This window comes from Chaetodon trifascialis, chromosome 15 (genome assembly GCF_039877785.1).
Source record: "Chaetodon trifascialis isolate fChaTrf1 chromosome 15, fChaTrf1.hap1, whole genome shotgun sequence".
In the NCBI taxonomy this organism is placed as follows: domain Eukaryota; kingdom Metazoa; phylum Chordata; class Actinopteri; order Chaetodontiformes; family Chaetodontidae; genus Chaetodon; species Chaetodon trifascialis.
In genome coordinates this window covers 12,553,749-12,568,007 of record NC_092070.1, presented here as the reverse complement: position 1 = coordinate 12,568,007, position 14,259 = coordinate 12,553,749, and the positions used below count along the sequence as shown (strand labels likewise).

The following is a 14,259-nucleotide window of genomic DNA, read 5'->3' as shown; positions in this document are numbered from 1 at the left end:
AGTTCTGCTTTCACTAAATCAATTAAGGAAGTCCTTTTTTATATGTAAATGTACTGTATTCTTGTGTCATATATGAAAAGAACCCCAATGAGCAAATGCCATGAAGGTGCTGCCCTAGGAGGTGGGCTGAGTCTTATCCAGGGCTGCCCAAAGTAGGGCCCGTGGGCCAAAGTTGGCCTGTCAATAAATAAAGAAATACAATATAATCACTGTTCATGTCATTTTATTTTTGGAAAAAATGCTTTTTAAATACAGTATGTAGGATCCATAATCAGAACTTGACAAGAACTTGCGACCCTAGTACCATTTGCATCTTAGTAATATAGTACAGGTGTTTGCTTTTGGTTTTGGCCCTCCAAAGGAAAAAGTTGGGCACACCTGGCCAAGTCGTGAACCCAGTTCACATCTCAGCCAGTGTCTTGAGGCTTATATTAAAAACAAGCCACAAAAAAGGAGTCAGAGAGAAATTGTTACAAATCTTTTATTAAGATATTCATTATTTAATCCATTTGACATTTTCTCTATGATTTGTATTTATTTATTTTACAGTCGTTAATGTGCAATTACCTTTGATAATGTTGGGTCACAGTTACAGGGCTTTCACAAAGTTATTGGCACTTGGAACACAGAAAGAATAGGATGAGCAGTACAGGATGTCCACTGGCGCTACAGGGTTACAGAGGGTAAGGTGCAGGGGCAAAGACATGGGCAGACCAATTACTGCACAGGTTGTGAAGAAGCGCTGTTTCTGGGTAAATATAGACCTCATGCTGCGAGTGCACAACAAACAATCTGACCTCTATGTGTGCGTCTATATATAATATACAGTATTTATCTATACATGTGTATAATCATATTTAAGTATGCACTGTTTAGTGACAAAAGGTTCCCCATGCCGTGCCACACCTTATCCATTCAAGTGTGTAGGTCTACATGTTCTGTGAAGTGTAAACACAAATGTTGAAAGGTACAGAAATTAGCTCAGAACGTACTAAAAAATGAGCATGAACACTTTCTACTCTCAAATGCACACAAAGCAAAACACAAGCACACATACCTACTGCACATAAGGCACTGTGCAATAGGCTGTGCGAGGGACTTTTACCGGAGTTGGCCCTGACACATACTGTAACCACAGTTACTTCTACTCATTCAACTGATGGCGACACAGGCCCTAAACCCGTGTTTCTAGACTGGGCTCATGAGACGCAACAGCGGGATACTCTGACTGGGTCAATGGTGCTTTGCGGACATGTCTGGATTTGGGCTGAGCTAACATGGCTTCCTAAGAATCGATGCTGATTCACTGGTGATATTTCAGCTCTTGTAAGTGAGTCAGAATGGAGTAAGTCACCGTGTGTAACTCATTCAAGCCCTTGTTGTTTCTCGCCTTTAAAGTTTCTTTATTGTCTCTTACTTTTTATCTGCGTGGGAGACTGACTGTTTTTCTAAGGGTGTCGGTGTTAATTATACTCTGGTTTCATTAAAACCTCTGTGAAGGACACAATCAATAACAGTCGTACAATAGTGGAACTAAATTCAGACATTTGAACAGTAAATTGGCTAATGTCATGCCTTCTTTTACTTCCTTAGGCAGGAGCATTGACAGACTTGGGAGACATTTGTCCTTCAACTCTGTACACAAAGCAATTATCCAGGAATCTGGTATTACAGTGGGTTTACTTAGAAAACCTTGAGTTTGATATTTTTCTGTATAGCATCATATTATAAACAATTTAATGGATTATGGTAACATAAATATACCTGGCAGAGGCTAACATGAGTCCTGACATGATTAAAAAAACAGATGGGGGGGGGGGCATGACGATGTAACATGAGTTGTGTTGAACTTGTAAACTTGGCTCAGCAATAAGCCACTCAGCAAATTAAGCAGACATATTAGAATTCAGATTCAGCTCCCTAAAACCGCTGCTTTGCCTCTCTCTGAAACACTTGAATAGAGGTGTGGAGGTGAAACACGACACCAGCTGCATGAAGGACAGGAAGCACAACAGTCTTCAAAGATACTGGAGAGGTAAAGTGGGGGAGGGGTGCTCATGTGGCATTTACAGTCAAATGCAAAGCTTACTGAGGTTTTGTTGTCATTATCTTAACAGAATACTTACAAGGTACTGCATTTTTGTTCTGCCTGTATACCCTCAGGTCAAACCATGTAGGTAAACACATCCATAGAATTTGAATCAATGATGAAAATAGGTTGAGCTATATCTTTCATGCCTCTCGTTATTCTCTCAATAAGATTGACTCAGCCTTGAATAAGAAGCAATAACTCTTTCCCTGTTTTTGTGTCGTACCTGTCTTCAGAAAAAAAATAAAATAAAACCCTCTTTTCCAGAAGGAGAAAGTTGTCTGTGAGAGCATTTCAGGTTAAGAACACATTCCTAAGTTCCGCCCAGACCCACCTGCAGCAGGAATAAAGACTCCCCTGTACTGACCTGTGATCTCCAGGTCACCGTGCATTCAAAAAGCTTTGAGCAAACACAAGCTTTCACATAGAGAAAAAAAAAAAAAAAAAAAAAAAAAAAGCCCAGTTCAGTTGTTGACATTTCATTATCAGACACATCCAGCAACAGAAAGGAAGAACACTTGGGATTTAAACTCAACTTAACAGTCTTCTGGATTATTTACAGTAGGAGTTTGTGTCACTTCTGAATGAGGAACACAGGCTGGCATGGAAGAAAAAAAAAAAAGACAAATTACAGGGGTTCAGTTGCTACACAATACTTCTCAAAAAGGTGCATGAACCACTGGTTCTTCTTTTAAGGTGCAGAAACCTCCAGTCTACCTCTCATGGAAGGTGCAAAATTAAAGAGGTGGTGCATTAGATACATGAAAAAACTACATACCAAAAGACAGCCACGCAATCCAGACTCTCCTGTTTGACACACACACATGGATAGTACCATGAAACCTTGCTGCATGTCGCTTCGAGCGATATTGCCTCCTCATGATGTCACCGTACCCACCAGGCTTCTGCTTATTGATTTCAATTAAAAGGCATGTTCCAATGTTCCATCATTAGTTCCTGGGACTTTTGCATTTGCACAAAAAACGTCAGCAGTTCTTCTCTTTTCAGTAAATTCAGTACAAAGAAGAAACCGGCTGAGTTGTCAGATCGATATAACCTTTATATTTCTCCAAGTCACCTTCAAAACCGTGGGCCAGTGTTTTATGGAAGGAGGCACACGCTGCAGGTTCATGACCTTAACGAGAAATGGTTATCATAGACAACAGTCAAGCCAGCTGAATCAGTCTTATTATTCCTTTTAAGCTTGCGAAGATGAAATGCTTCAAACTTAGCAGTTCAACTGCTCATTCCATCACTCTGCACTGTCAAACAAAGATAAAAATAAATGACTAAGGGTCCTATGATAAGACTGCTTTATTAAACTCCTTTTTTCTGCAAAAATAGCACTTTCCACTTATTTGACAAGACCTCTTTCAATAAAACGTGAAGATCGAGATTTTAAAACAATCCCTCTCACTCTCTTCGCTCACACCATTCTCGGCATGGGCACTTGTATAAATATAGTTTATCCTCTAAAAATATGACCATCTCTGATTACCTGTTGCCCTTAAATTTGCTTTACAATCATCTCAGTAAAAAGCTCCCCCCTTCTCTCTGGATCACTGTTCAGTTCGGTAGACGGAGAAACATGCTAGGAGTTAGAAAACAGAAAGATGAGATATAGTTCTAAAAGACGCCGCACAGTGAAACACTCTCTGGTCTCAAGAGAGGTGACGTGGGGTGAAGAATACTTGCAGGTCGATGCGTGGAAGGTGCAAGGGGAGGAAGAACAGGTAGTGTTAACTCATTTTATTACTTTGTCTAAATTTAGTTCCTTTTCCGAGGCTGGAATAAAAGTTGTCAGGCTTGCATAGAGAAAAATGCCACTGACACTTACATTCAATACACTCGCCACCTCTACTCCTAGCCTGTCCATCCAGCCACCCCTTCCTCCTCAGGCTGCACGGGCCACTCCCCCCCACCACCTGCATTTCAGGGAATGTATTTAATATGCAACAGTGGATGCGCTTACACACCTTAAAAAGACAAGGGGAGGCAGAGGGCAGTTAGGAGAAAACTTAACATCCTCTGACTCTCTCCCTTTCCTCAACTAACTCCATTGTACAGTCATAAAGCAAAAGTTTAAGTTTTCATGTCCTGGTTACATCAGGGTAACAACAACTGTTGACCCTAGCAGTGTAATATAGACAGTCAGATGTGAGAAATCAGCGTGGGCCAAAGAGTGAGAAGGCAAGCAGAACTGGGGAATACTGGTATACGTGTCACCAAATTTCAACCTTCCCCCAAACACAATGTTCAAAATAACTGTCCTCCGTCCCCGCCCACACCCGGTAGCGATTCACCTGAGGAGCCACCCGACTCCAAGCCGGGACCGCCAGTGGCCTCCAGAGAGGCGGGATCGAAGGTGGGATCGGCCCCCAGGGTGTCATCCTCCATCTTGATGCCGTCGGGAAGGAAAGCGGTGTAGGCGTCGCTCTCGGCCATCAGCAGCTTCAGCTTGGGGATCCAGCTCTTGCGGACCACGCGTCGGGCGTTGGTGCACATGTCGGCTGCGATGGCGTTCATCTCGCTTTCTTTGAAGCTGGTGGCAAAGTTCTGGCAATAAACTGACGTGGAGAAGGGAAACAATGCATTAGGCCGAGTGCACGTTACGCTGTGGACTTGGCGGTCAGGGGAAATATGTTGTTTTTTATGTTCACACGTGGAACGCGCATCACTTAATGAGCAACGTGTGGTATGGTGCTCATTAATTCTGCGCTTTATTAAGTGTGTTTCCCACTGGGGCACAACTTCACCCACTTAGAAGGTGCATGGAGAATTTAAGCAGCCTGAAGTATCAAAGCTCCTCCTCACAGTGCAACACCTGCAGCACTGAGTACACTGCGTCTTGTCAATTTAGGATTTGATCCCCAGATTTTGCTGTCTACGTAAAACCCCGAACCATCTGAACGACATCAATTCTGCTCCTCACAAATGCCCTTCAGCTGATGTCAGCTAATACTGTATAAGCATCTCGCCAGGTTTGGATTCGGAGGACGCATTTAAAAGAAGAGCAATAATATTTGCAGGAGTCCCGCAGACCAGACGGACGGGGAAATATTACCTAATGCTGATCAGTAGGATCCAGTTAATCTCCAGTTTGAACTTTCATCCAAAAGCAGCCTAAAAACTGACATATTTCACCGAACCGGGACATTCAACAGCCAATCATTAAATTCAGTAACAGCGTGCTTTGCAATATTTACATACAGACAACGTGTTCATGTGCAAAATGAATGTGCCCGACATCAGAAGCACATTGTTTGCATGCTTGTGGGCAAACACCCACAGAGAGAAAAACACGAGTGCTCACATTTGACCGCATGCAGAACTCTGTTGTCCAGGGGCTTGCGGCTCGGGTCATTGGTGGACGAGCGGATGCCTGTTCCACAGCTGTTGGCCAGAGTGTTCCTGATACATCAGAATAAGAAAGAGTTGTACAGAACAGAGGAAACACAAAAATAGTTGCTTTAATGCCAGCAGATAAAAAAAATACATTAATTTCTATATTCAAACAAAGCTTTTGCTAACTTCACATGAAACAGTTGCAGAAATAGACCCAGACTCTCAGACAGAAGGAACAAACCTGTCAAAGAAGGCGGCCAGCAGCCTCCTCAGCAGCACCTTGTGTCTGGTCCCTGCGCTCACATGACAGTTCATGAGCTGGGCTCGCGATATATACACAGAAGTACCTGCAAAGGATAGCATGCAAAACAAATGATCCACCAAATATCACCATGACTCATACATGTTCTGCCTTTATGGCATGTTTGACCTGTTCCAAGTTCAGATTTTGTCAGTCATATACTGTCACATACTTGATTTCCTGGAATGGAGTGTTTGCTTATCTAGTGAGGACTCTGATTCATATCAAACATTGCAGCTGTAGGTGGGGATTGAGGAGGCTTAGTCACATGTCAGTTCAGAGTTTCACTTCTTTGCCATCGTCTGTTTCACATGTTGAACCCGCATCTGTGTTGCATTTCCTCATAAGTATTTATTCCTTTAAATATTTATGCACACTTCTTTTTTTCTTGCATTTTAATTTATTGTTATACTCCCTTACGATACGAGCTTGGCTGCCTCCTTTTCTTCTTCTTCTCTTTCAGTCTCGCACTATATTGAAAGTTTTGTAACTCGGCCCATAAGGTAACACAGACATTCACACAGGATGTCCTTGACATGAACACACTGAGTCAAATGTGAAAGACTGCCACGTAACCTGCATGCCAAGCACAGTCATTTGAGAACATTTCCATTTTCTCTTGATTCGACTAACATTCGTATATTCCTGCTTTGGGTTAGGGGCTATTTTGTTGTTCACGTGTATATTTTTCTGATATGGGTGATACTTACTGTATATCTTCCAAATGTTATATAGCCTTAGATAAAAACAAACCTCGGCTTTTCACCAGCTTTCTTGTAAAGACATGTTCTTTTTAGCACGCACGCACGCACACACACAGGCAAACGCCTACACATGCAAACATACCTGAGACTAACTCTAGTTTCTCAGCAGGGTCTCCTTCCTCGTACAGTTTTGGATGACAGCGGTTGCCTATCTGAGCGATGAGTTCTGCGGGGAGACACGTAAGGTCTCTGCCTCGCATCCGACCCCGCGTCTCTGTGTGGTCCGGGAGAGCCTCGACGCGCTCGCCAGCAGCTGGAGAAACACAAAACTGCAAGATTAGAATAAAACCACATCACTTTTACATGGAGACAAAATAGAGTGCAGAGCACAACACTTGCTGAATCCAATAATGCATCATGTTACTATTAAATCCATAAAAAATAAAAACAGAAATCTCAGCAGAGAAGGCAAAACTGATCTCTGTGTCTTGCAGTTGCACTGTTCTGTTTCATGTCCATTACCTGCGGCTCCCATGTTGAGCATGCTGTACATGGTGTACATGTTGCAGATTTGCCTGTACTGCTCTTCGGCGCTTTCGTCCGTCCCCTCTTCCTCTTCTTCATCATCGTGGTAGCTGATGGGTGAGTCGCTGGCGTAGGTGCTCAGGGTGCCGGGGCTGGCGCCCTCTGACATGCCGAGGCCTGCTGCGGAGCTGCCATTGGTGCCGGCGTTGCCACTAACCCCGCCGCTGGCCACCATGCCCGCCAGGCCGGTTGCGGTGGCGCCCATACACATGGCCAGTCCGAGGGCTCCGGGGCTCTGAATCGCACTGCCCCGCACCGCCTCCTGGGAATAACGGGCCGCCTTCCTGGCCCCTCCTCCTCCCCCTGAGCCTCCCCCACCTCCATCTCTGCTGCTGCCACCCTCCCACAGCCGCTTAGCTACAGGAGTGCAGACTACTGAGTAAGGAGTGGCTGCTTCCGGCTGGCTAGCTGGCTGCTCTGTCTTCACTCGTGATACCAGAGAGAGCGGCGTCTGGCAGGAGGTCGGCCGGGTTGCACTGTTACTGGTCTGCGTTACAGGGCTCTGGGGCTCAGAAGGTGGGGCCTCCTCAGCGTGAAGGCCCTGAGAGTCACAGCTGGGGGAGGAGACCTACAAACAAATGCATACATCAGCTTTGTGTCAGCATACTGTACATAAACACACTGATGTACCAAAAGAGTGTTTGCCCAATCAACCATAATGGTAATTTTGGTCATTCACTTTTCTTTCTTTCTTTTTCTGATTGAAAACTTAAATGTGGAAAAGCCTCTTTCCCCGTTTTCATCTAAACAACATATGATAATACGTCAAGTTTCCGCTGCAAACCATTTCAGCTTTACCTTGAGGAAGAATTCAGTGCCTTTTTCCATGATCTGCTGGATCTGCAGGAAGCCTGCAGTATACATGAGGAGGAACTGGTCCCCCACCGTCATGCTGAGGCGTCCTGTGTAGCAGAAAGCTAAAATCTGCTGGAAGCTCTGGGGCTGCACAGCCGACGGGAGCTCCACTACGGTTGGGCTCGTCTCATTGCTGCTACCACCTCCACTATTGCTGCTGAAAAGGTCCCGGAAATAAGAACTGCTAGCAGCCAGCACAGCTCGATGGGCCTGAGACAAAAGCAGACACGTCAGACGTCCCATTAGAAGTTTTGAGAGTAGTGCTGATTTTGAATATTAAATGAAAGATTTCTGCTGACATCAAACCAAATAACCTGAGGTCAGGTCTTCTAAGCGATGGGATTGTGGTGACTGAGCTCCCTGATATGAAGATAAGGTCGCAAGAGATTCTGATAAAATAACGTACTGATTTGTTTAAGGCTTAAATTCCCGATACTGTAACTGAGTTTTGGTGCTAATCAATTTTTTTGATCCCTCAATAAGCTTTCAAGATAAATCAGAGTTTAAAGTTGTCTTCACATGAAACAGAAGCAGCACTTTGCCAAAATAAAACACAGCCGAAACATGAGAAAGGCATTGTCTAAATAAAGAAGATATTAACCACTGAGCAAGCACCATTGGTTTATGTTAAATAGGTCTTTAATATTTGTTCATTACATCAAATTAATAATATAATACGATTCCTACAGTACTGATTTGGACTTCTCCCAATGCTCTTGGAAAGAGCGCCACAGTGACTTTGAACAGAAGTGTAGTTTTTCATTATGTAAACAGGAACAACTCGCAGTCTCATCGGTACCTTGAAGGCATGGCCCTTGACCACCACGGAGACATCACAGTAGAGGCCCTGCAGCCGCTGCTCATTCAGACACTCTAAGACATTGTTGCCAAAGTTTGGGATCGCCATCTGGAGGGTCTGGGCCATGGTGCGCCTACGCACACCACCAAAGGGTCTTCTTGAGAAAGAAAGAGAGAAATGACACAATTACAACAAGTGGCAATTAGTTATATATAATATTGTTAATTCTTATATTAGAGCACATTATATATTTTTTACATATATTTTTACACCTCAGCCACCTTTAACTGTGTGTTTAACACATGTTGCTCCTCAACTCCTCAACAGGGATGTAATTGTAGTGCTGATTTTACACTGGATATTTCCTTTAGTTGGGCAACCATACAGTAATATCATGCAGCTTGTGCAGCCGAATGTCCATCTTGTAACTAAAAAGCCAAAGTTTTGGGGTCTTTTTGGCTTTTCTGCAGATGAAATAGCCATCTGAGACTCAGACGGTAACTCTAAATGAACTCATGTAGTGACTCATCTGTTACCCTGTGTTTACACACCTTCATTCCTCATTACATGAGCAGTGCCGTGGTCCCAGGTGGGATAACTTGAGCACATCGCAACAATGGCAAAAACTGTGTTATCCTGTGCTGTTTCCTCAGTGTGACGAGGAGGTGTAATGTGGCAAGGCTATGCTAAAAAAGGCAGAAAGCTCAAGGAGAACGGACCTAAAACAAAACAGGTGAGGAATGTCTGACTCTTCCATTAATGGACACAATAAAACAGCTGGCAGTCTTTCACTGTGACAAAGTAATACCAAACTTACACTAAACCTATTTTTTATTACTACTGGGCTAAATTCTTCATACTGCCTCTATTTTAGAGAAGAGTAGCCCTGAGTAAAAATAATGTCCCACGGCATATCCAACTGACATAGGCCACAAATATTTCTTCACACAGTCCCACTGAAGGCTCTTGGCAGGCTCACAGGACGTTGATATTTGAAAGAAAGTTCTGTTGAAGCTTCTGTGGATGATTGCATTAATCCTATACGCCACTTCAGCCCTGCAATAGTTGCTACTGCCAGGAGCAGGCTCAGTAAAAGCCTTTTTATTTTCTGTCTTCTATGAGCTATAAAATCCCCGTGCCCTCAGATAACTGGGTCATGTTCTGTTATTCTATGTGTAAAAAGTATGCGTGGCCTAAACAAACACCACATAGCATGTTTCCATTCACTTCTCTAAACAGTCAAATGCAAACATACCCCCTTGCCCTGCACCCTCTCGAAGATTCCAATATTATGCCTGTAAATACTAAATTAAAGAGAACCAAAGTCCTCTCTGCTGTGGACATGAACACTGTGTGCAGACTACGTTGCTGCTCGACTCTGTTACAGGCCTGTTCAGATTCAGTGGACGGGATATGGAAAGAAAAGGCTTATTATACCAGATATTTTCTTCACAGCAGCTAACAATAAAGCTGATCCACTGATGAGCACACAAAGCATTTTCACTGACCATAAACCTTTACTCAAAGCAGAACACCCTTCATAAGGGCTCTCACATGAGTCTACGGGCCTGCGCCATTCAAAAGTGTGCATGCATACCCGACACAAAGCTACTTTTCACACCAGTGCCTTACCACTTAAAAGTGATGCATGAATGCATAGCGCACGCACACCGATGCGCACACATACATAGGAAACAAAGGCAATCTCTGATACTGCGAGAAGGAACTGATTGAAGCCCACCCTGTGAGAGGCATACAACCAACTTTGGTGTGACTGACTGATGAGGGCTGGAGTGAGCCGCCCCATCATATCCAAAGCCTTTCATTTGGGACCTCGCCAAGCTCCAGGGTAAAGAGAAATGCTCTCTTTGTCTCTGTCTCACTCAAGCTCCCTCTCCCTCATACTAAAACACAGATGCGCACACACAAACTCAAACAAACCCACAAAAGGCACACTGAGTCACACACAGACATTAGACAATACTGCTTGTTTACAGTTTGGCGAGCCGCAGTAAGCACACATGCGTGCACATAAAGACACACAAACACGGAGCTGAGAGCAGGGTGTGTTTGCACAGTTTGTCCTGACAGTGAGAGAGAATGTGGCTGTGTGTGTGTGTGTGTGTGTGTGTGTGTGTGTGTGTGTGTGTGTGTGTGTGTGTGTGTGTGTGTGTGTGTGTGTGTGTGTGTGTGTGTGCATTTGTGTGTGCATGTGTGTCTTTATGCACCAAGGAGGGGCAGCGAGGCCTGCAGAGATGAGAGGGATCATCTCAGGTCCTTATTCCATTAAATATATAGAGCGCGGCGACGTGTACGGATGAAATTCACCCGAACTCACCCTGTGGCTTAGATCTCACACCAACCAGCCGGGTGAGGAAAGTAGGTCAAACATACTCCCAACATACTTAAGACCTCAGACTTTTCATAGTAAGCCTTCAAAAATGTTTTGCCTTCATTCAAAGGGATTATGCTACATTATGATGGGACGGCTGTGGACATATTTCGAAATGAACAGACCCACTTCTTTCCAGTTTATCCAGTTCTGCACTGCAAACAGCATGGACTCTTGCACTGCTATGTGGGTGATTACTGTGGAGTCATTGGTGCAGCTGGCACACAATGCATCTCTCTATAGGCATTTCCTGGTTCCCATGTGCCCATGCCTGCATGGCTGTGCTACTCCGATCAAGTCAAGACATATGCACAGGCCTGATCCGCGATTTGTCTTACATAACAGAGAGACCCTGATTATCAACACACATCAAAAGCTTGTAAACTTCTCAACTATTTGAACTGAAGCTTCGTCCTGTGAGATCCCAGACCGCAGCCTGCCTCTGTAACTGTTACAGAAGTGTTTAAAGGAAAGGATGCCGGGTTATGGGGAATAGATAAGGAGCTCTTTAACGCGCCGTGTGCCAGTCTCCCCGCCGGGAGTGCTCCACTGTCTGCTGGCACCGGAGCCGATGGGAGGGAGAGAGGGGGGGGGGCGACACAGGATGGCAACGAGCCCCGGTGATACCCGGGTGAGGGCGACGGTGTGTTACTGTTTACGTGCCGTCAAACGGCACTCAAAGTATATTAATGCAAACATCTTCAGCGGACTAAGCGGTCGTACTCTGTCCCCTTCCCCCTGTGGCTCCCTACGCTGAAAATGTTTGATGCCCTCTCCCATCCGCAGCAGGCCTATGGAGGTGGCTAATGGCTAAGCTAACGCTACTGTTAAATATTTTGGGTTCGCCCCGGCGCACCATCCACCTCATGCACGCACAGCCCCAGCTGCACAATGTCAAGCATTTCCGCGATAGTCCCACACTCAAAAGATAAACAAGACACTTACTGCCTGCGCGGACGAGGTAGCTCTGCTGCGACGCCGGTTGTCAAGCCCAAATGTTGCTTATTTAAATATTTTGGTGATGGGGGAAATCGCTCCCCCTGCCATTCTCCATTCTACCGACATCAACAGGTCATCCCAGGACACGCAGCAGCTGAGGGCGAGCCAGACGGAACCAGTGCGGCACGGAGCGGGGGGTGGGAGCACAACAAGGCACAATTCTTTACAACCGGCGCTCGCAAGTGCTGCCGTGCCAAAAAAACCTGACCGCCATCGCATATTCGCATATTTGAGAGAGCTACACGAAATTAACCATTTCTCCTCACGCGCGGTGATCCACGCTGATAATCGGAAAGGCCTACATTTCAGTGAACAGATAGCGCTGGAAGAAAGTTTAGGACTGTGCCATGGCCCCATCCCCTCAGTCGCATATTATCCCAAACTTAAACTGTCCCGTACCTGCTGGATCATCAGCCCAACTAAGGACACTGGCACAGTCCCCCTCCCCCCTCCCCCTCCTCTGCCGCCGCCGGTGGCTCCTCAGACGACCCCGGCAGGACGCCTCACACAGCGGCAGACAACACACTCACCCCCTCGCTGGGAAGTTGATGCAGAGCGTCGGTTCAACGAAGCTGCGCTCTCTCTCCCCTCTTTCCCCTGCTCCGGGCTGCCATTCAGTGTGAGCGAAACGCCGATAGCAGAGCCATCGAGGGCGGTACAGTATCCCAGGGGATTGCGGAACACAGAGCCACTGATCGCACCGAACAGGAGAGGAGGAAGGCAGGCATGACGCGCTCGTCATTCAATCGCATGATCGTTTCGAGAGAGCGCAGCCTCAATTTGGGGAGACCTATCCCACAGCGTGCACTGTTTGCGCATTGGCACAGCAACAGCAGCAGCCTGCCCTGCAAGGAGAGACCGTCTCTCACTCTCTCCCAAAGTCTCTCTCTCTATGCATATGAGCGATAGAATTGGGAAAAGTAGGCCGCGTGTGTTATTAAACTTTAGTGAACTCGGCGCGCACATATAATAGGGATAAAGGCGCGCCCTTGTTGGTTGTAAATAACTGAAACCTTATGTACAACAGTGTGTTCAGAGTGTTATAATATCTATCAGACACACACACCTGTGTCCGGCTGAATATACATAAGCAAAGCATGTTGGGGCCTTATTGCGGTCATAACATACAAGCACACTGTATGGTGACAGGCCTCCACCAGGCCATTCAACAATATGTAGCATTCTGGGATTTTATATGTGTGTGCATGAACATCCCTTCTGCATGCATCTATTCATGTGAGGATGGAGGCACAGCAGCTGTTCGGCCATTATATGTATCTCATATACCAACAGCGCACAGAATCACAGAAAGCTCAGCTCTGGAGGTATGGATTCATGAATAAATGTCTTCAAAATAGCATCATCCGTGGCAGCAGTGAGTGTGAGTGTGTAGGTTATATGAGGTGAGGAAAGTAACAATAACCCGTGACTTTCTTGGAACAGAAGGAGACAGAAACCAAACTTAAGTTATACAAAACAGTGTCATGGGAAAATACCATGCCTCTGGAAACTGAAAGTGTTGTGTATATTCATTTGAGCAAACACTGATAATTCAAAATACTGGTGATACAACTGCGATCTCAAAACTCTTAACTGTGATTTTAATGAGAAAATATGCCCTAAAATATGAGTTACTGTGTAGAGCTCTGTTCTTTTTTGATTTTAGGTTAAAATAAACTGTGAGTGGGCCAATAGGCACCACAGATGTTTTGGCTTTCCATAGGAGGAAAAGTGCAGGTGTTATTAATAACATTGTGTCTCTGTTGTTGCAAACAAGCAGCAAAAGAAGCCATGACAGTGTGACGGTGGGCCAGCGTGCACTGTACCATGACACTAAATTGACCTGACTAAATGGAACTCAGCCCCCATTCATTTTATTATACTTTTCATTGCCACTCAAAGTCAACGCGCAGAATCCCCAAGTGCAGTTTTACGTTCAGAATTAAAATTGCAACACAAAACTTGGTCCTGCTGCAAATAAATAACACCTGGCATAACCGGAATTCAATACCCGTGCCAGGAATAACATAATAATAATAACTTTGACACTGTATTCAATTTTTAACTTCATGTATGCGACCCAGCCCTTCAAAAGTCTCTTAAAAGATGCTGTGATGGTCATGAAACTTTCACACATTGGCTTGATTGCCCAGAGATGACAGTGACGATCTTAAAGATATTCTTTTAACA

The 14,259-nt window shown here is 45.0% G+C and overlaps 1 protein-coding gene across 6 annotated transcripts; it reads right to left on the bottom strand.

Annotated features, from left to right (window-relative positions):
* Positions 1–463: 463 nt before the first annotated feature.
* Positions 464–12,860, bottom strand: nacc1a (nucleus accumbens associated 1, BEN and BTB (POZ) domain containing a). 6 transcript variants are annotated; one of them, XM_070981488.1, is made up of 8 exons: positions 12,600–12,860; positions 8,679–8,835; positions 7,823–8,089; positions 6,962–7,592; positions 6,582–6,752; positions 5,676–5,781; positions 5,403–5,500; positions 464–4,656 (listed from the first exon to the last, which is right to left on the bottom strand). In XM_070981488.1, exons 1-8 carry the CDS (start codon positions 12,809–12,811, stop codon positions 4,346–4,348), a joined length of 1,953 nt encoding a protein of 650 aa, XP_070837589.1. In that variant the 5' UTR covers positions 12,812–12,860; the 3' UTR covers positions 464–4,345. The 6 variants fall into 6 exon arrangements, with proteins under 6 accessions (XP_070837589.1, XP_070837590.1, XP_070837592.1 ...); XM_070981489.1 differs by having other exon boundaries at positions 8,679–8,832; XM_070981491.1 differs by lacking the exon at positions 12,600–12,860 and adding an exon at positions 12,016–12,377.
* Positions 12,861–14,259: the final 1,399 nt, after the last annotated feature.

What these genes read in the sequence shown, in the direction of transcription:
- nacc1a (XM_070981488.1), bottom strand. Translation starts at nt 12,811, where the DNA reads ATGACGAGCGCGTCATGCCTGCCTTCCTCCTCTCCTGTTCGGTGCGAT. An exon ending in TCAAGGGCCATGCCTTCAAG is followed by an intron (nt 8,090 to 8,678) that starts GTACCGATGAGA and finishes CTTTTGTCTCAG; the next exon opens with GCCCATCGAGCTGTGCTGGC. An exon ending in GAAACTAGAGTTAGTCTCAG is followed by an intron (nt 5,782 to 6,581) that starts GTATGTTTGCAT and finishes TATCCTTTGCAG; the next exon opens with GTACTTCTGTGTATATATCG.